General features: G+C 43.1%; 1 protein-coding gene and 11 non-coding genes across 12 annotated transcripts in view; 7 read left to right on the top strand and 5 right to left on the bottom strand.

Moving 5' to 3' along the window:
- The window catches only part of LOC130377672 (partitioning defective 3 homolog), a 271,523-nt gene that overhangs the window by 233,485 nt on the left and 17,036 nt on the right, over positions 1–21,002 (bottom strand). Inside the window, exon 2 of the mRNA XM_056584828.1 lies at positions 11,083–11,184. Within this exon, the coding sequence (XP_056440803.1) occupies positions 11,083–11,184 (102 nt within the window). The remainder of the gene's footprint in view (positions 1–11,082; positions 11,185–21,002) is intronic.
- Positions 130–201, top strand: trnaw-cca (transfer RNA tryptophan (anticodon CCA)). The gene has a single exon. It is a non-coding gene; the product is annotated as a tRNA-Trp (tRNA).
- Positions 832–925, bottom strand: trnai-uau (transfer RNA isoleucine (anticodon UAU)). Its single transcript has 2 exons — positions 888–925; positions 832–867 (listed from the first exon to the last, which is right to left on the bottom strand). It is a non-coding gene; the product is annotated as a tRNA-Ile (tRNA).
- trnaw-cca (transfer RNA tryptophan (anticodon CCA)) lies at positions 1,159–1,230 on the top strand. The gene has a single exon. It is a non-coding gene; the product is annotated as a tRNA-Trp (tRNA).
- Positions 1,884–1,977, bottom strand: trnai-uau (transfer RNA isoleucine (anticodon UAU)). Its single transcript has 2 exons — positions 1,940–1,977; positions 1,884–1,919 (listed from the first exon to the last, which is right to left on the bottom strand). It is a non-coding gene; the product is annotated as a tRNA-Ile (tRNA).
- trnaw-cca (transfer RNA tryptophan (anticodon CCA)) lies at positions 2,214–2,285 on the top strand. The gene has a single exon. It is a non-coding gene; the product is annotated as a tRNA-Trp (tRNA).
- On the top strand, positions 2,876–2,947 carry trnaw-cca (transfer RNA tryptophan (anticodon CCA)). The gene has a single exon. It is a non-coding gene; the product is annotated as a tRNA-Trp (tRNA).
- Positions 3,578–3,671, bottom strand: trnai-uau (transfer RNA isoleucine (anticodon UAU)). The gene is made up of 2 exons: positions 3,634–3,671; positions 3,578–3,613 (listed from the first exon to the last, which is right to left on the bottom strand). It is a non-coding gene; the product is annotated as a tRNA-Ile (tRNA).
- Positions 3,908–3,979, top strand: trnaw-cca (transfer RNA tryptophan (anticodon CCA)). Its single transcript has one exon. It is a non-coding gene; the product is annotated as a tRNA-Trp (tRNA).
- trnaw-cca (transfer RNA tryptophan (anticodon CCA)) lies at positions 5,802–5,873 on the top strand. The gene has a single exon. It is a non-coding gene; the product is annotated as a tRNA-Trp (tRNA).
- trnaw-cca (transfer RNA tryptophan (anticodon CCA)) lies at positions 14,759–14,830 on the top strand. Its single transcript has one exon. It is a non-coding gene; the product is annotated as a tRNA-Trp (tRNA).
- Positions 18,203–18,274, bottom strand: trnaw-cca (transfer RNA tryptophan (anticodon CCA)). Its single transcript has one exon. It is a non-coding gene; the product is annotated as a tRNA-Trp (tRNA).

The following is a 21,002-nucleotide window of genomic DNA, read 5'->3' as shown; positions in this document are numbered from 1 at the left end:
GTACGGTCTAAACACGTGGATTCAGTGTATGGCTTCCTAGGTTTTACAAACGCATACACACTTAATCACCAGCGCTCTAGTATTTCAACAATGACATGTGATGGGGGGTACAATTTTAACATATTGAAGGGCCTTGTGGCGCAACGGTAGCGCGTCTGACTCCAGATCAGAAGGTTGCGTGTTCAAATCACGTCAGGGTCATTCTTATTTAATAACGAATGTTAAGAGAAACATTAGTCATTATTTGTTGATAGAAATGTTCTTAAGTATCGGAAAAGTGTGTGCATTATTGAAAGATAACATCTCAAAAACAAAAATCATCATTACTTGGACACTTTGGATGCCATTTGTGGTGTGTTATGTTAAAGTTGCAGAGACTGTTAACATACAAACAGACTCATTACCAACCATATAGTCTGTGATGAGCGTCTGAAGGGGATAGCATAATACTCTATGATAGTGTGGCTGAGTGATAGTGTAACAAACACTAACTGAAATGGAATGAAATGGGGTTCAATTTAGGGCACACTGATTCATTAAAAGCTTAACTGATTCACTTGGAATGATCAATCGGCAGTTTCCTTCACAATTTTGGGCAATGGGCGACTACATAGAGAAGCGACATTCATGAGGTTGTTGCTCAAAGATACTACCTTCATGAGGTCGTTGGTCAAAGAAACTAGATAAATGAGCTCATAGGTCACATGAAGTAAATTCATGAGATCTAATGTCACCATTATCACCATTTTGCTGAGGACTACAATGTCACGGTAAGAACAGATTTGTGCCTCATTAATCAATTGAATGATACAGTATGATGATGTTAAAGGTTGCTCCAGGTGAGGCTTGAACTCACAACCTCAGCATTACTCTGCTGGATACTGCTGTATAAGTACCGCGCGCTGACCGATTGCGCCACTGGAGCTCAAATGTGACAATGCACATGCACGTGAATGTGCACGTGCATTCCAGAAATAACGACTTACAAATATACACAGGTAACTTTAGCACGTAAATGTTCAGAATGAGTACGGTCTAAACACGGTGGATTCAGTGTATGGCTTCATAGGTTTTTCACACGCATACACACTTAATCACCAGCACTCTAGTATTTCAACAATGCCATGTGATGGGGGGTACAATTTTAACATATTGAAGGGCCTTGTGGCGCAACGGTAGCGCGTCTGACTCCAGATCAGAAGGTTGCGTGTTCAAATCACGTCAGGGTCATTCTTATTTAATAACGAATGTTAAGAGAAACATTAGTCATTATTTGTTGATAGAAATGTTCATAAGTATAGGAAAAGTGTGTGCATTATTGAAAGAAAACATCTCAAAAACAAAATTCATCATTACTTGGACACTTTGGATGCCATTTGTGGTGTGTTATGTTAAAGTTGCAGAGACTGTTATCATACAAACAGACTCATTACCAACCATATAGTCTGTGATGAGCGTCTGAAGGGGATAGCTTAAATACTCTATGATACTGTGGCTTAGTGATAGTGTGACAAACACTAACTATTACAAGCAAACTTAACCTCACCACATGAATGAAATGGAGTTCAATTTAGGGCACACTGATTAATTAAAAGCTTAACTGATTGACTTGGAATCATCAATCGGCAGTTTCCTTCACAATTTTGGGCGATGGGCGACTACATAGAGAAGCGACATTCATGAGGTTGTTGCTCAAAGATACTACCTTCATGAGGTCGTTGGTCAAAGAAACTAGATAAATGAGCTCATAGGTCACATGAAGTAAATTCATGAGATATAATGCCACCATTATCACCTTTTTGCTGAGGACTACAATGTCACAGCAAGAACAGATTTGTGCCTGATTAATCAATTGAATGATACAGTATGATGATGTTAAAGGTTGCTCCAGGTGAGGCTTGAACTCACAACCTCAGCATTACTCTGCTGGATACTGCTGTATAAGTACCACGCGCTGACCGATTGCGCCACTGGAGCTCAATTGTGACAATGCACATGCACGTGAATGTGCACGTGTATTCCAGAAATAACGACTTAGAAACATGCACAGGTAACTTTAGCACGTAAATGTACATTCAGAATGAGTACGGTCTAAACACGTGGATTCAGTGTATGGCTTCCTAGGTATTACAAACGCATACACACTTAATCACCAGCGCTCTAGTATTTCAACAATGACATGTGATGGGGGGTACAATTTTAACATATTGAAGGGCCTTGTGGTGCAACGGTAGCGTGTCTGACTCCAGATCAGAAGGTTGCGTGTTCAAATCACGTTAGGGTCATTCTTATTTAATAACGAATGTTAAGAGAAACATTAGTCTTTATTGATAGAAATGTTCATAAGTATAGGAAAAGTGTGTGCATTATTGAAAGAAAACATTTCAAAAACAAAAATCATCATTACTTGGACACTTTGGATGCCATTTGTGTTGTGTTATGTTAAAGTTGCAGAGACTGTTAACATACAAACAGACTCATTACCAACCATATAGTCTGTGATGAGCGTCTGAAGGGGATAGCTTAATACTCTATGATACTGTGGCTTAGTGATAGTGTAACAAACACTAACTATTACAAGCAAACTTAACCTCACCACATGAATGAAATGGAGTTCAATTTAGGGCACACTGATTTATTAAAAGCTTAACTGATTGACTTGGAATCATCAATCTGCAGTTTCCTTCACAATTTTGGGCGATGGGCGACTACATAGAGAAGCGACATTCATGAGGTTGTTGGTCAAAGAAACTAGATGAATGAGCTCATAGGTCACATGAAGTAAATTCATGTATGGCTTCCTATGTTTTACTAATGCATACACACTTCATCACCAGCGCTGTGTGATGTGGGGTACAATACTAACATATTGAAGGGCATTGTGGCGCAACGGTAGCGCGTCTGACTCCAGATCAGAAGGTTGCGTGTTCAAATCTCGTCAGGGTCATTCTTATTTAATAACTAATGTTAAGAGAAACATTAGTCATTATTTGTTGATAGAAATGTTCTTAAGTATCGGAAAAGTGTGTGCATTATTGAAAGATAACATCTCAAAAACAAAAATCATCATTACTTGGACACTTTGGATGCCATTTGTGGTGTGTTATGTTAAAGTTGCAGAGACTGTTAACATACAAACAGACTCATTACCAACCATATAGTCTGTGATGAGCGTCTGAAGGGGATAGCATAATACTCTATGATAGTGTGGCTGAGTGATAGTGTAACAAACACTAACTGAAATGGAATGAAATGGGGTTCAATTTAGGGCACACTGATTTATTAAAAGCTTAACTGATTCACTTGGAATGATCAATCGGCAGTTTCCTTCACAATTTTGGGCGATGGGCGACTACATAGAGAAGCGACATTCATGAGGTTGTTGCTCAAAGATACTACCTTCATGAGGTCGTTGGTCAAAGAAACTAGATAAATGAGCTCATAGGTCACATGAAGTAAATTCATGAGATCTAATGTAACCATTATCACCATTTTGCTGAGGACTACAATGTCACAGCAAGAACAGATTTGTGCCTCATTAATCAATTGAATGATACAGTATGATGATGTTAAAGGTTGCTCCAGGTGAGGCTTGAACTCACAACCTCGGCATTACTCTGCTGGATACTGCTGTATAAGTACCGCGCGCTGACCGATTGCGCCACTAGAGCTCAATTGTAACTATGCACATTCACGTTAATGTGCACGTGCATTCCAGAAATAACGCCTTAGAAACATGCACAGGTAACTTTAGCACGTACATGTACATTCAGAATGAATACGGTCTAAACACGTGGATTCAGTGTATGGCTTCCTAGGTTTTACAAACGCATACACACTTAATCACCAGCGCTCTAGTATTTCAACAATGACATGTGATGGGGGGTACAATACTAACATATTGAAGGGCCTTGTGGCGCAACGGTAGCGCGTCTGACTCCAGATCAGAAGGTTGCGTGTTCAAATCACGTCAGGGTCATTCTTATTTAATAACTAATGTTAAGAGAAACATTAGTCATTATTTGTTGATAGAAATTTTCATAAGTATAGGAAAAGTGTGTGCATTATTGAAAGAAAGCATCTCAAAAACAAAAATCTTCATTAATTGGACACTTTGGATGCCATTTGTGGTGTGTTATGTTAAAGTTGCAGAGACTGTTAACATACAAACAGACTCATTACCAACCATATAGTCTGTGATGAGCGTCTGAAGGGGATAGCTTAATACTCTATGATACTGTGGCTTAGTGATAGTGTAACAAACACTAACTATTACAAGCAAACTTAACCTCACCACATGAATGAAATGGAGTTCAATTTAGGGCACACTGATTTATTAAAAGCTTAACTGATTGACTTGGAATCATCAATCGGCAGTTTCCTTCACAATTTTGGGCGATGGGCGACTACATAGAGAAGCGACATTAATGAGGTTGTTGGTCAAAGAAACTGGAATGTCATGGTGGGTACAATTTTAACATATTGAGGGGCCTTGTGGCGCAACCGTAGTGCGTCTGACTCCAGATCAGAAGGTTGCGTGTTCAAATCACGTCAGTGCATTCTTAATTAATAACAAATGTAAAGAGATACAATAGTCATTATTTGTTGATAGAAATAGTCATAATATAAGTATATAAATATAAGAATAGGAAAAGTGTATGAATTATATGCATTATCGAAAGAAAATATCTCAAAAACAAAAATCTTCGCACGAATTAGAAACGGAGGTCTTTCTTTCAAATGCAGCTTTACTGAAACTCCTCCAACTTAAAGTTTGATCCCAGTGAGGAGCGAACTCACAACCCCAAAAATGCACTGCGTGATACTGCTGTATACTGCTTACACCCCGCGTGCTGACCAAATGTGCCAGTAAAACATATTCAACAGCTTCATTTATGCACCGAGATATGTATGTGTCTTTGTGTGTGTTTGTTTGAGCGTGTGTGCTTGCGTTTAATTTAGCTGTAGACCATCTAAAGCAAGGTTTTAATTATCAACTTTCAAACTAAAATAATATCAACTCAATCTTCCAACATTATAATTCAGAAAGCAAGGAGACAAATAAATGAATACACAGAAGAAGTAAGCCATAAGTTAGGACAGGTTGCAAAATCAGCTTTGGTTGCGTCTCATTTTGCTCCTGATTTGACAGAAACTCTTGGCAACAGCTGTACCTTACAAATACTTCCAGATCAAATAAGGGTTGGGGTTATTACTTTTTTTATTACTATATGGACTTTAATCAAATATTGGCGCAAGCTCTCCTTATTTACAATGAGATAGTGTAAAATATATTGATCCCCCAAGAGGAAATTCTTGGAATAACGCTTCGATTTCCTACACCTGAGGTCTGAATAAAAGTTGATTTCTTGATGATGCACGTGACAACACAAGACTATGGAGTTCATTGTTAATATTCAATGTTGTCTATGGGAAAGCAGGTAAAGCAGGGGGGAAGTTTCTAAGGCCATCCAATCAACATACTGTACAGGTCTGATGGCAGCATGTCAGGCATGCCTTCTGCCTTAGGAGAGTTTTAACCTATAGATGGCAGCAACCTGACAGATATCGTCTACCATGTATTGGCTCTTTAATACCGGTATCTTGCATTTTGATTGATTTGCAACTGGAGCACAAAAAATATAAAACCACAATGATGTGATGCAGAAGAAATGTTGCCATTGCCATTGTGATTAATGCCTATTTTGGTGCCTAACCAAGCGTGTTTGTGTATGCTTTCACTATAAGGGGTTAACCAAACCTTAATTTGAGATAGGGGAGATTCTTAGTCAATAACGAGGGGCCTTGTGGCGCAACGGTAGCGCGTCTGACTCCAGATCAGAAGGTTGCGTGTTCAAATCACGTCAGGGTCATTCTTCTTCTTCTTACAGAGTCAGTTTTAAAGTGGGGATAGACTAGCAAAGGATAGAACAGAATTTACTTGGAATTTTAATATCATTTGGAAACATGATTGTAGCTTTTTCCATAACATGTATGTGTTTCTTAAAAAAAATAAAAAATTATAACAATATGGAAATCTCCCTCTTTACAAAAAACCCCACAAGGGGACACGACCACTTTATGACAGTTGATTGGCATTTTAATACATCCTAGGCCGAGCGGGGGAATCCCTGTTATTATCAGACCAACTGCTCTAAGATCTGCCTAGCATACTGTTCGCTACATCAAAGAAAATCAAATCACAATCATTTTGCAATGAAATTGCCTTAATTAAATCTTCAACTTGCAAAGCCCTAGATCAACCCTAGATCATCATAATGAATGCCCATCATCTAAACGTCAAAAGTTAAGGAGAACACCCTGGCGTTGCTCCTGAATTGGCATCCACTGTTAAGACAGTTGTGTATCGCTATGAGGTGGAGATTGCACGCTTGTTGTCCTGAGAAGCACAAACCATAGTAGTCTTTGATTGCCCCGGGCCAGCAACTGCCACGGTCCATCACAGAGAGATTATGCTGGCAGTGCCAGAAAGAAGGAACCAGATATCAGCTAAATGAAACCATCTGTCACATTGTTATATTCAAAATCATTGCAGGCAAGGCAAGTTTATTTATGCAGCACCATTTAAACACCAAGGCCACTCAGAGTGCTCTATACTGTCAGGAAAAAAGGAAATAGACACAAGAGAAACATAAACAAAGATAGAAAAGGCCAATGTAGACATAGGTATAAATAGAAAATGCAGAATAAAAAAAAAAAATAGAATGTGCCACAACACTAAGGACAGTCTTCAGGTGCATCACAGACCTTCTGGGTCTTTATAGCTTTGTTCCAGTTATGCAGTTCTAAAAACTAAAAGCTGATTCCCATTGTACCCTGGACCCTGGGAACAGATGAAAAATAGATGCATTGCTAAGTTTGCCTGAGACACCATTATATTGATGGTTAACTAGCTTTGGAAATTACTTCCTAACGGTTCGGTTTTGTGTTTGACGCAAAAAAGCAAATATATGCAAAATGGATTGATGGCTGTTTGATTATCATAGAAATATGTTGGCGTATACTTAGCATTCTCCAGACCTAATGTCGTTTCTCAGTTAAAGCTTGCTCCAGGTGAGGCTCGAACTGATAACCTCGGCATTGCTCTGCTGCATACTGCTGTATAAGTACCGCGCGCTGACCGATTACGCCACTGGATCACAGAACAGTCACTGGAACCTCCTCGTTAGCTTGCAGGCAGCGCAACAAGCCCCGATCACAGTATAAACACAAACAAGGCCTGCAGGGAGGCAGACCGGCAGGGCTCGGTGCGCAGCACTGGAGCAAATCATTGGGGTTGTAGAAGGGGGGAAAGAGAAAGTAAAGGAAGACAGGTAAAAAGAGAGGGATTACAGAGAGAAAGAGCGAACCACAGACGTGGGGGAGGAGGAGGTAGTCACAATAGGTGTCAGCAGGGGATGCTGTAGAGGAGCCAGGAGACAGTGCCTGATAATGAGAAGTGGAAGAACAGGATTTACTACTCAACCTGCTTAAACACACAAACACACACAAATTCTGCAGACACACTAACCCAGCAAACACACACACACACACACACACACACACACACACACACACACACACACACACACACACACACACACACACACACACATACACACACACACACACACACACAGACACACACATATTCTGCAGACACACTTACCCAGCAAACACACAAAGCACACCAACCCTACACACACGCACACACAAGCGCACACAGAAACAGTCATCCAAGCACAGACGCACCACTGGGCCACAGTTTACTTTACAGCCATGCAAATGTTGATAGCAATGCTATCTGTACCAACATTGCAGCAGCACACTTAGATGTACAGGCTAGTCTGTGTAACACCATTGCAGCTGTACTCAGTTAGCCCGGCAGGTCCATCACAATGGATTCCCTGTTTATTTTGAAAGCAGGCTTTACAGCAAGGTGTCTATGAAAAGCAGCCTGTAACCACCGTCATCATATACATACAGATGAGGGCATAGAGACTGCATGAGAAAATGTTTAATTCATGTTTTACATTCCAGTATAATCAACATCAACCGCCAGTACAATGGAAGAATCCATATTGCATATGCAGTACAGTGCAACCATTAATGTCCCAACATGTTCAGTTTCCTCTCAAATCAGCACCTGCAGCGGGCTAACACAAGAAGCTGGCTAGCGTGTTTGGTCTCTTTTGTTCAATCCATGGAGCCCTGAAAGATCCTCAAGATCCCATGTTCTCGCCCTCGATTTCTGTTTTATTTGCCAATATTACCTCATACTAAAGAGCCTGTGAATGCAAGTTCATGTTTTCTGTAAGTAAAGCATAAAAAACGACAAGGAATAAACGTGATTGTGTTTACTGTGTTCACATTGCTGAGCTGTGTTTGAGACAAACAATGACAATGACAACAAAGACAAAGGGGAAAAAGGAAGTCAAAGCTGTAATGGCGACCATTGACCGCCAGGGGGCTTGGGTGCACAGTAGCAGAACAAAGCCAGGCATCATTTAGTTGCTCCTTTGATTCCTTTAAGTCATTTATATACAATACATTTTTTAATATATATAATATGATTCGATATATTTAGATTATTCGGTTGAGCTGGTATTAGTCAACACCCTAAAGACTCATGTCCCTGGACAAGCACAGCAGCAAAGGAATATAATATTACAGAACAATAGAGAGGAGAAGAGGGGGGTGGGTGAGGGGGAGAATCAAAGGGAAGAGGGTGTGAGGTTTTTAAGGTGTGTTGCAGAGAGCAGGTGCAAAACAGCTGCTGTGACCACTGACTGATCCCAACTGGTAGGTTACCATGGCACCCAGCTCCTCACATATACACACACATATACACACACACAGGCAGATCCAGATGCAATAATGAAGCTAGAATCTTCAAACTAGGTACTTTCTCTCTCTCTCTCTCTCTCTCTCTCTCTCTCTCTCTCTCTCTCTCTCTCTCTCTCTTTCTGAGCAGAAGCAATAAATCATATGCACAAACTCTACAATAATCCCTGGAGATTAGAACATATGGCCATGGCAAACAAACCATTATATTGAATAAACGGCCACTAGCAGAGATCTCAAGCAGAATGGATTTGATTCTGCTCTGCTCTCACTGCTTAGCATGGTCATATAGGATCGCTCATTAGAATTAAATTCAGGCTTGAGTCCGTGGACTGCAGCCTGACTAAGTTAAAGGATGCTCCAGGTGAGGCTTGAACTCACAACCTCGGCATTGCTCTGCTGGATACCAGCAGATGACCGATTGCACCACTGGAGAATACGTCACTTCTGACAACCTCTTAATTATAACAATCGTTCTATGATTCAACCATATGGGGCACACAATAGATCTAACGAGATCTAGGCCACATAAACTAGGTTGACCGATTACAGGTAAACTGTTGACCGAGTAATAAGCATTTTGTGTTTCATTCTTCATTGTCTCTTGCTGGGCATGTGTTTTCAGACAAACAATGTGTAAGGCAGTTGGGCACACATTGCCAGCAGCAACCCAGCAGCATTATGGGTAATAATTTACAGTTAGCGGGGTGTGGTTGACGGATACACAAACACACACACACTTGGCCGCACTGTATCCACTCATTCAAATATCAAGTTCACACACACAGAGGAAAAATGTGTGGCGGCGCCATAAGACACATCACAACAGTACAACACTGACACACACACACACACACACATACACATACAGATCACACACATGCACACTCACACAGCGATGAGAGAGCAGTTTAAATGGTGTGGGTAGCCAGCCGTGCCCCTTGTTACCACTGAAGCCTCCCGCGGCTAGGAGACGTGTGATGCGCTGCCAACAGGTTGCAGTGATTAGGCCCAGCACACAGCTCTGACCGGGCGCTCTAACGCTGTCTGCTCACAGACTCACTGCCAAGGGCTGTTCAGAGAAACCAGCAAGATCTCACATGGAAAACCGGGGCGCTTGTATAGTCAGAAGGCTGTATGTATGCAGGGGATCTAATTGGCACGAGTTTGTTTATTTATAATGATGTAAGACGATCAATCGGGTGCATAGGGGACATGAATGGATTTCATCCTTACAATTGTAGTGTGAGCGTTCTTCTGACTCATTAGCAATGCAGAGTGTGATTGTGTGTTCATAAAGAGCTGTGTGTTATTCATGTCGCCCCACACAAGGCTAAAAATATCGCACATTGTACCACAGTTAGTTCCGACTAATCGGTTTGATTGGACAAGAGCGGCATTCCATGATCGCTGGTATAGAGTGTAACAGCACTGGGACTCTGAGCTCTACATGAATCACTCCGCTGTACAGGTGTATCTAAGAACCGTTGGTAACATTGACGGCCGTAAGCTTTAAACTCATCGGAATCACGCGTAACGAAAGCGACAGACTCATATCACCGGTTGCACAATAAATGCAAACATGTAGATAAATGCACATGATACAAAGAAGCTGGCCTTCGAGAACGTTCAGACCTACAAAAAGTAGCACACTGGTGTGCAGGAAAATGTTTATGCTTTTCCTTAGAGCTTGGGCGCCACCTCTTACCACTGACCGAATCACAGCCATGATGATAATCAGTTTAACAGCACTCCTTCTCGGCTGCTATTGCTGAAGTATCTTTCCAGATGATCGCAACATGATAACATCTTATCAATAGTTTGCAACACCCACTCTCACAATAGAACACAGGACAATAGAACACACCTTGTGTTTCCTGCCTGAGTGCCTTTGAGCATGCATGCAAACCCGAGGCAAACGGCCCGCCTCCTCCTTTAGTCATGCTGACCAGCACAGCTCCATGGGTCTAGCGTGGTAGACCCATGGAGCATGGTATATAGGGTGTAATACATCAGCCATGACAGCAGTGTTACGATGACAGAGCCAAGCAAGACTTATGTCTCATCATCTTATGTGATGAGCAAAAGGTAACGACAGAGAGATGGAAAGAATGACAAAAACTGAAACTGAAACTAAAACCAGCAATTAACATGACCCTGACATAGACAAAAACGCACACGCAAACAGACACTTAGCCACACTCCTTTCAATGCTTCACATAAACACATATGACTCACCCTATCTTTGTCGTCTGCCACATCACACAGCACGTCATCCAGGTCCAAGATGCCTCCGTCTCCATGCTCCAGCCTGTGGACCTGCACCCAGTAGTTATGGTCCTGGTGGTGGGCGAGAGACAAAGACAGAGAGAGAGAGAGAGAGAGAGAGAGAGAGAGAGAGAGAGAGAGAGAGAGAGAGAGGTGGGTAGACCGTTAACTTCTTATTGTGAATGAACATTGAATATACCAAGACTACTACAAAGGTAGCCCCCCCCAAACAACAGATTGTCTGTCTTTGTTTAGTCTTTATAAATAGACAATCATACATGCAATGTCAGACAAGCAGCAAATACAATGCAAAGATTCATAGGCCTATATATGAGTAAAGACGAGATCATCATCACACGCAAACAATGTGTGCATGATTATCCATCCCGAGGCCAAAGCAACATGCTCCCTGGCGTCCTGGCTCCATTCACTGGCAAAAAATGCTCTAAAAGTACCCCCCAGTGTACTGATGGATGTGTAAGTAGCAGCCCTGATCGGACACAGGCCTTCATGCGGTACAAGCTTGTCGATCCAGTGGTCTGGCAAAGCACTGGTCTTGGCAGAGGCTGTGATGCGGTGTTGGCATTGGTCGCTCCCGGGGGCTGTTATCAAACACTTTAATCCCTTGTCGGACGGCCTGAAAATGTATTTGGTTCAGCCCGCCGATACATTATCAGCCCTTGCATTATTTAATAGATTTTCTGAAAGCTGTTGGTACTGAAGGGTTTGCATGCGCCGTGTGTTGTATAATCCTCATATACTGCCTTCAGGGGGGGGGGGGGTGTTCTATATGGTTAATACATTGTTCACGGGTATCATCGTATTTTTCACAGACTTTAGCCAACACTGATTGTCCACAACATATTGCATCCTATTGAGCAACAGTTAGAATCACAATTTCTCTGCAGACTGAACAATGCTGTTCAACTTTTGTTCCAATCGGTGAATTTAGGAAAAAATTTAAATGATATTCAAAACTCTATTAGGTTTCCCTTATAATGTGTTTCCGGAAAGAACCGGAAAGAAAAATATGTTGTGTCCCTAACAGGCCTGCCTCCTCAGCCAAGTTATATTGTTTCTCACTAATTTTCATCCAACAACATTATACAGCTTCCTAGTCGAACTACTGTATGTGCTGACTCTGTTGTAGTCCAACGTCCCATTCATTGCGGTTCACCAAACAAAATGCTGCAAAGGACGAGGGAAAATGAGTCTCTCTCTGTCTCTCTCTCTCTCTCTCTCTCTGTGGTCATTAAGAGGGAAAAGATGTGTTTCAATTTTTTTTCAAGTGTGTCCTTAAAAAACCTCCAAGATACAAAGAGCACAGAGGACACTTCCAAGAATACAGTTTCGTTTTTTTAATTAGTGGTGGTTGGTCTGGTACCAAGAGGAAGCAAGGCTGTAATTGTGTTGGTTAAGATGCATAATGGTTCATTTGTCGACTGGCTCTAATTTTGAAATGATAATCATTTGAACAGAAATATTAGCATCTAAAATATTCCACCATTAAAATAAAGAAGTTCATTTATTTAGATGTGTAGCGGTTTAGAGTGCCCAACAATGTACTGCAACTCCACTCTGCTCTAACTCTGCACCAAGTTAAAGGTTCATTTAAGGGGCAGAGCACAGCATAAGCCACAAACAGACCCATAGATAAATACATGATTAAATGTGATTTCTTCATGTGTTAACACATTGCACTGCCGGTTGACATGGTCGCTGTCCTACAGCCAAGACAAGATGTTTGGAGGGATTATGGCTCAAAACAAAAATCCTGGTGCTGGGACATGAAGACGGCTCTCTCTGGACGGAAAGCAAGTGGAGGCCTAATATTCAGATTGGATGATAAATATGACATGGTGGAAAATATCACGACTGTGCTACAATGGGCGCCAAAGCAAATGCTTTACAATTTATACTGCGACAAACAATTTCCATTGAAGCTGAGATAGTCAAATGACCCAGACACATAATACACAAGGTGAAACATTTCTGTTTATTCTTTTTCAGGCCAAAGCATACTTCTAAATATGAGGACATGGAAATAGTAACACAATCGGTAGTGTTATTCTTTCTAGGTGCCGTTCTTGAAGACCGTCATTGTGTTTTATTTTTTTGTTTTCAGACTTAACCCAGATTTCTCCCACCATTGGTAAAATACATTGTCAAAACACAGACCACCCACGTATTGGAGACGCCACCCCAGCAACAAAGGCACTGGATTCTGAAGTTCAACTGTTAGACTTCCAAAATCTTCAACAACAAACTTGTACAGTACTCTGAAGCTGACTGTCTCACTTAATGACACCGCCCCTCAATCCTCAACTCACTTTGATTTGAGCTGCAACACTCACAGGCTTTATACCTCGTTTCATCAATCTTGACAAATCTGTTTTCCCAGCACAACTAATTTCTAAATATGACACTGCACATATTGGGTGGCCGTATGTGAAACCATGGTGACTGCATCAATTTGTTTTTGTTTACCTGTGATACTGGAGTCTAACCCAGCCTTTAACAGTAGGAGTAAAACACAAAAGGGAAGAATAACATCACAAAATCACACACTGTACTCCATTGCCTGGCCAACTTCTTCTGTAAACATCCAGTAGATATTTTTATTCTGGACGATGATAAGTATTAATAGCAAATGAAGTCATGCCAATAGGAGGGATTGCATGTCAGGATATCCAAGGGCTATCAATTGTACAGATCACTTTTCAAGCGAAACTGCAATACTAATAAATCATGTATCATGTCCTTTTGTTACGTGTTAATACACAAACTATCTCCCACTGTGTGGCTATGTAGTCAAGTATTGCAAAAGCCTTTCCAAAGTGGACAACAATAGTCATATTATTGACCATAAACCCAGAGTGACTCCATGGGCTTGTTAAGCTGACTTAGGATATTTGTTAACACAATCATCACGTCATTATCCCTAGCTTCGTCAGGAGGGACAGAACGGCGGTGACTAGCAGTGACTCAAGGTGGCAATCCTTTGACTTCACTTATCAGCAGCACCAATGGAGAGTGTGTCGACACCAGACCCACGTCGTCTCACAGAGGTTGGGCAAACGCACAAAGCTAACTACGTCTCTTCAAGCCCACACCTGCCACAGTGTCGCCTCGGCCCCGCCCGGCACCTCCGACCACAAACCCCTCCTCTTCTACGAAAAGGCGACTGTTTGCTCATCGCATTCCGAGGAAGTCAGGAAGAACAACAAGGGACTGCCCGAGCGTACTTATTCGCCCACATGAACACTAAGTCCAGACAATGGATACTTCCGCCCTATTGTCTCACTGTGTGGCTGGGCTGAGAGGTAACCTGTGAATCAGTGAAAGGAGGATGCCCTGCCTGGAGGAGGAGAATCCAGGGGGGGGGGGCAGCAAGGGAGTGCCAAAGAAAGAGGGACAAAAAGAAGCGGGAAAGTGCTGTGTGTATTGGGTTATTCTTGTGTGTTTGTGTGGATGAGAATGAGATAGAGAGAGTGCGAGAGAGACAGAGAGAGAAAGAGAGGGAGAATATGATATGAGTCAATGTTGTTTTACGAGTGTCTCATTAGCACTAACAAGTGCAGCCATTCCCACCAGAGCATGTTGTCAGCTGGTGTGAGAGATCCAGCTGGGCCATGCCAAATTCAAGGACCTCGTGGCGCAACGGTAGCGCGTCTGACTCCAGATCAGAAGGTTGCGTGTTCAAATCACGTCGGGGTCAAAGCTTTTCACATTTTTATTACGGTCGTAGAAAAAAAACCTGCATTCGCTGCGTGCCAAGTAAGGCAATGTCCTCACAATATGTGTGTCCTTGGCGGCTGATAGACAGGGGAGATGAATACCAAACAGAACAGCCATTGTTCAACCCCGGAGAAGTGATCCAATGGTTACGACAAATGCACGTTTTTTGCCCAGTGATAATGTGTGGGATGTTGTTGCCGTTTTTGGTCTTGAATCTTGATCTGTGCGCAGCTCGTCTATCGCTGCTGATGAAGAGATACCATCGGCTAGGTCTTCTTGGTTACCCGCGGCAATGGGAAGTAATTTGATTAGAATGCCTGTAGACGGGACGCTGGGTGCAACGTGGAAACAAAATATGATGGGCCGAGTGATACCTCCAAACGTGAGCCAACATCGCTCTTACATAGATACATGCCAGCTATCCATTATAGTATCCTATGGTATGCTGAGCTCATTCATGTGGAAGTTCTTTACATTGCTGGTGGCTGATGACTGAATAAAACTGAAAAACTCTGACCTTTGATGATTACCCCCTTGGACCGTTGAACTCTTGACAACCTCCAACCCTAGAATAACTGTGATTAATATAGGGTGTGTGTCCGGTTTATCCTGCCACACACTGGCATGCAAACACACAGAGGCACACTGACACACAAAACACACACATACAAAACACACACACACACACACTAACCCTAGCGCCTCCATCGGGCCTCCCGTGTTACTGAACCAACACCATAGTAAGTTACCAGCATTTGAACGAGTTTGTTAACATCTTGTATGTACATCCAGAGCTAGAGAGAGGTACAGAGAGGAAGTGTCATTGATGTCGTTATCGAAAGAGAAAGATTGCGGTGATTAAAGCGATCAGGCTTCATTGGAAAAGCATAAGAAATGTTTACTTGTTGAAGGTTGCATTACACGCTGTGCTGTAACCCACTGGTGGGAAGTGGGAAGACAGAAAGTGATTAAGTTGCCTACTGCACTTTTCTATATTGTCTCCAAACTCAATCTCTCCCACTCACACACTGAGCAGGAACAGCTTGAGGATGAGATGTGCTCAGGGTTTAAGGTGGAGTCACAAACATACTTCATTCATTTTTGTGAGCTTGTGTCTGATCATGTGTTTGTGTGCGTGTGTGTGTCTGTGTACGTGAAAAGATTAGTTTTGTTGATATTTCCCATTTTTGTGAGATAATGTGCACATGGTCGTGTGTGTGTGTGTGTGTGTGTGTGTGTGTGTGTGTGTGTGTGTGTGTGTGTGTGTGTGTGTGTGTGTGTGTGTGTGTGTGTGTGTGTGTGTGTGTGTGTGGGTCTCTGCTCACGAAAAGATTCAATGTGTGTGTAGTGTACGGGTGTATGATCTTATTATGTGCATTCAGTGAAACAAAGTCACCTCCAGGATCCAGCCTGCATTATTGATACCCTGGTCTGCTTGGCTGGGTGGTGGGGACGTGCAGAGTGAACTACACTGAGAGAAACATGACTCCCCACATGGACACGCACGCACACGCACACGCACACGCACACGCACACGCACACACACACACACACACTCCTACAGGTCATGCCCACATCTACACACAAAAAACGTATACACACACACACACAAACACACACACACACACACAAATTAATGCATCCCCCTGCAGCCTGCAGTGTCTGAGGAGAGGGATTTGTAGTCCCTCTTTGTGAGATAATGTGCATGTAGACATGTGTGTGTGCCTGTATGTGTGTGTGTGTGTGTGTGTGTGTGTGTGTGTGTGTGTGTGTGTGTGTGTGTGTGTGTGTGTGTGTGTGTGTGTGTGTGTGTGTGTGTGTGTGTGTGTGTGTGTGTGTGTGTGTGTATGTGTGTTTGATCCCAATTGTGGTCAGTGCAACAAATAACCCCCCAAAAAAAGATGACAAATTATTTATGTGAATATATATGGCAAGGGCAATCAGCAAAATACTTTATACAGTTTATTCAATTATAGTGCGTCATCCTATCCATTCAACGAGACGAGCTTGAACAGAAAACAAGACTCAGCATTACTGGTCTGGGACCTAAAGAGAGACCCAGTCAGAAACACCTTCTCGGCTCGCCAGCATTGGATTACTGTGTGCAAGGTATGTCAGGCAGATGGGGCCCTCAGACATGAGCCAAGAAGTAAACTGACTGGGGTATAACCTCGGAGCAAACTCATTCCTTCCATCGAACGAGGGCACATGGACCGCACAACAATATGGAGGTCATCGAGTCCAGTCCAGACCTCTTTTACTGTCTGTTAAGGTTGTGTCTTGGTGTGTGTGTGTGTGTGTGTGTGTGTGTGTGTGTGTGTGTGTGTGTGTGTGTGTGTGTGTGTGTGTGTGTGTGTGTGTGTGTGTGTGTGTGTGTGTGTGTGTGTGTGTGTGTGTGTGTGTGTGTGTGTGTGATGCTGGTAAGCTTAGGTATAACTCATGATATATATACACATCTTCATAACTTACAGCGATGTCACTTTGAAACAGACAGCTCGCGTCTCCTTAAGGAGACATCGGGGGCTTCACAGTCAGATTTAGGGCCGCACAGGTCGTATCTCTGAGCTGGAATGTAAACCCCTGAGATTCTGTTCCCTGAACATGTGTGTCATGGCGTTGTAAAATGTGTTCCGCTGGTGGAAAGTCCTTGTAAAGAATCCATTTATAACAGGGAGAGAGGGCTGTGCTGCCTTCGGTCTGTGGGGGAATTAGGGCCACCGTGACTATGAAAAACGTACACTCTTCCCATAATATGCATTAAAAAAATGGTAGGTGCGTCTGTGTGTGTCAATGCCTTAAATGTTCCGACCACCATATGTAGAGCAGGCGCCTGCAAACAGAAGGGTGGGGCCGACATTTTCCTTTTTTCCTCTCCACTTCTTCTCCTCTGCTCTCACATGTTGTGACAGCGCACCGCACTCGACCACATCTGTAGCACACCCGCTGAGCACCGAATTAGCTCTCCACCATATGTGGGGTGGAGGGGCTGTGGCTTTTTCACTTCTTTGCTCTTTCATTTCAACCCCCTTTTGCCGTTTCTCTGTATTCAAGAAGAGTTGGAAGAAGTTCACTCTGCGACACGCTTTCAATGGGGTTACCATATCACACAGGCAAGTTCACACAATGCGACCAGATCACAGCCATGCCATGTTAAACCAGGTACAAGAGGGTGGTATTTACAGGACCAGTTCAGGCCTGGACACGGGTTAAGAAGAAAGAGTTTTAATCAGCATCTGTGGGGCTAACAAGTCATGACTCAGAGTATATGGGGGGCCTCCTTGGATCAGTCCAGAGGACCGATGGAGAGAAGGGAGGGCGGGGGGGGGGGAGTCAAATGGTTGCTTAAAATGTCTGACCCCGACGTGATTTGAACACGCAACCTTCTGATCTGGAGTCAGACGCGCTACCGTTGCGCCACGAGGTCATCTCTGGTGGATTGCGCCCTTATCTCACAATGTTATTTCCCTCATAAATCATTCCAAGCTTCCTTGATCCCTGCTCTCTCAAAATAGGCCTGTTTATATGCCAACATACACATAAGTGCAGACCAAGAACATGCTAGTTCCACCACAAAGCGTAGTCTTATCGGGGATAGGACTAGACAGTGTCTTCGCAACAGGTGTTCATGAATAACAGTGCACACTCATAATAAATGTTGATCTGTTTATTTTCCATTCAAATATTGCGTAAATGAGCTATCTCTCTTTAAACACTGTTATAAGGCTGGCAGTGGCAAGTGTGTGTATGTCATGTATGGTTGTTTGTGCATATTTGTGTATGTGTCTATGTGTGTGTGTGTATGTCATGTATGGTTGTTTGTGCATATTTGTGTATGTGTCTATGTGTGTGTGTGTGTGTGTGTGTGTGTGTGTGTGTGTGTGTGTGTGTGTGTGTGTGTGTGTGTGTGTGTGTGTGTGTGTGTGTGTGTGTGTGTGTGTGTGTGTGTGTGTGTGTGTGCACCCTGTTCCTTAGTTCTCACACAACAAGGAGGTATGTGGTACTACAGTAACACACTGCAGTGACCCTGTGTTGCAAAAAAACAAGCATCTCAGTCAAGGAGATCTCCCAAGAACAGCAACTTAAGCTTATTGGGTCATGAAGGTGGCAATGAGAGGGAAAAAATACAAGAGGGGAACTTGAGACACAGAGAGCATGATACGGTAGGTCAGAGAGGGAGCGAGAGTGAAAGAGTAAGAGGGAGAGAGGGAGCAGGAGAAGGAGATGGAGAAGGATTGGAAATAGAGAGCGCATGATTATTAAACACAGCTGAGATAATTAGATGTAAAGAGGCAGTGATGGAGAGAGAGAATGAAGGAAGGAAAGAGAAAGAGAATTAGACAGAGTGGGTGGAGAGGAGAGAGATAATTAAAGGAGAGAGATATAATTAGACAGATATCGAGAGGGATAGAGCGATATACTGGAATGAAGAGAGAGAGTAAGACAGAAAAGGAGTGCAAAGAAGAATTGGAGATAATGAGGAGAGAGAGTGAAGACTTCCAAAATGTGGGGAAGAAAACTAGAGCGACAGCAATAGAGTCAGACAGATAGCATGAGTGAGAGGGATCGCTCGAGAAGAATAGAGAAAGAGAGAGGAGTACACTAAAAGATTCCCATAGCACTCTGACACAGGCCTTGGTCCAAAAATGACAAAGCCTGGCGACGTCTGATCGAGAATAGCATATCGAGGGAAGAGGTTACACAGTACAGTGACAGATCCCAAACAAGGTAGATGTAAACAAAGACAGAGACATTCCCCTCGGGAGAGAGAGCGACAGAGAGAGAGAGAGAGAAAGAGAGAGAGAGAGAGAGAGGAGGGAGAGAGAGAAAGAGAGAGCGAGAAAGAGAGAGAGATAGCAAGCGACAGAGAGGGAGAGGGAGAGGGAGAGAGAGAGAGAGAGAGAGAGAGAGAGAGAGAGAGAGAGAGAGAGAGAGAGAGAGAGAGAGAGAGAGAGAGAGAGAGAGAGAGAGAGAGAGAGAGAGAGAGAGAGAGAGAGAGAGAGAGAGAGAGAGAGACCACATGTTTGGCTGTCTGTTAAGCTTGCATTCCGAATGCCCTGCTCATCAGTCCTCCAGTAGGGAGCCTCTGCTGTAATAATATACATTATGCTACTAAAAATATGCCAGCACTCGAACAAGAACTGACAAGGCAGGGTGTAGCGGATACTGGGAGACTATTGTTGCCGATGTCAGGTCTATCGTTGTCTAGCTTTTCAGCAAAGAAAGTCTACAAACGCGTTTATTCAACTCTTTTGTAGTGCAGATATGCACCAAAAGGCGAGGAAAGGCCTGGGTGTGCTTGTGATCGCATGTCTATGAAGGCTGCATAGAGTGCAGTGTGTGTGTGTGTGAGTGTGTGTGTGTGTGTGTCTGTGTGTGTGTGTGTCTATGTGTGTCTGTGTCTGTGTGTGTGTCCGTGTCCGTGTCCGTGTCCGTGTGCATGTGCGTGTGCGTGTGTGTGTGTGCGTGTGTGTGTGTGTGTGCTTGAGCCTGGCTGCGCAGGTTTGTGTTTGTTTGTACGGCTGTGCATGTGTGTGTGTACATATGTGTGTGTGTGTGTGCAAACAACTGTGAATGTGTGCGCGACTGCATGCTTGTGTGTGCACGCTTGTATGTGTGTGTGTGTGTGTGTGTGTGTGTGTGTGTGTGTGTGTGTGTGTGTGTGTGTGTGTGTGTGTGTGTGTGTGTTATACAGTACATCAGTGTGGACGTGCCTCATTGACTTGTTCTCAGTCACTTCAGCGGATGGCCAGGTAGGACTCATAGTAATGTGAGAAGTTCACTGCATCTCCGACTAAGACTTCAGCTTCACACAGACTGTTTTTTCTGCCGTTGTCCGCTCAACCATGACCTGCTTACGGACCACTGTTTATGATTGGCAAAACCCTACTAATGACTCACTAATAGTCACTATGATGCAAGCATAGGTCATTAAAATAATATAAAAGCCAAAGCAAAACAAAGATGGAGTGTTGTGGCAAAGTCAAAATACACCATGCGGATCACACACAACAGTAACAACATCAGTAATGTTTAAAAGCGAAGAGAAGCATAACAAAAAGAACACAGGTCGCCCTGTCCTTTGGAGAAATAATCATCATGCACGTTCCCCATTTAGCTTTCCTGAGTGCCAAATAAATAGAGAGCGGGGGGGG

This window comes from Gadus chalcogrammus, chromosome 23 (assembly GCF_026213295.1).
Source record: "Gadus chalcogrammus isolate NIFS_2021 chromosome 23, NIFS_Gcha_1.0, whole genome shotgun sequence".
Taxonomy (NCBI): domain Eukaryota; kingdom Metazoa; phylum Chordata; class Actinopteri; order Gadiformes; family Gadidae; genus Gadus; species Gadus chalcogrammus.
The sequence above is the reverse complement of the archived record's forward strand: the minus strand, read 5'-3'. Positions and strand labels throughout refer to the sequence as shown.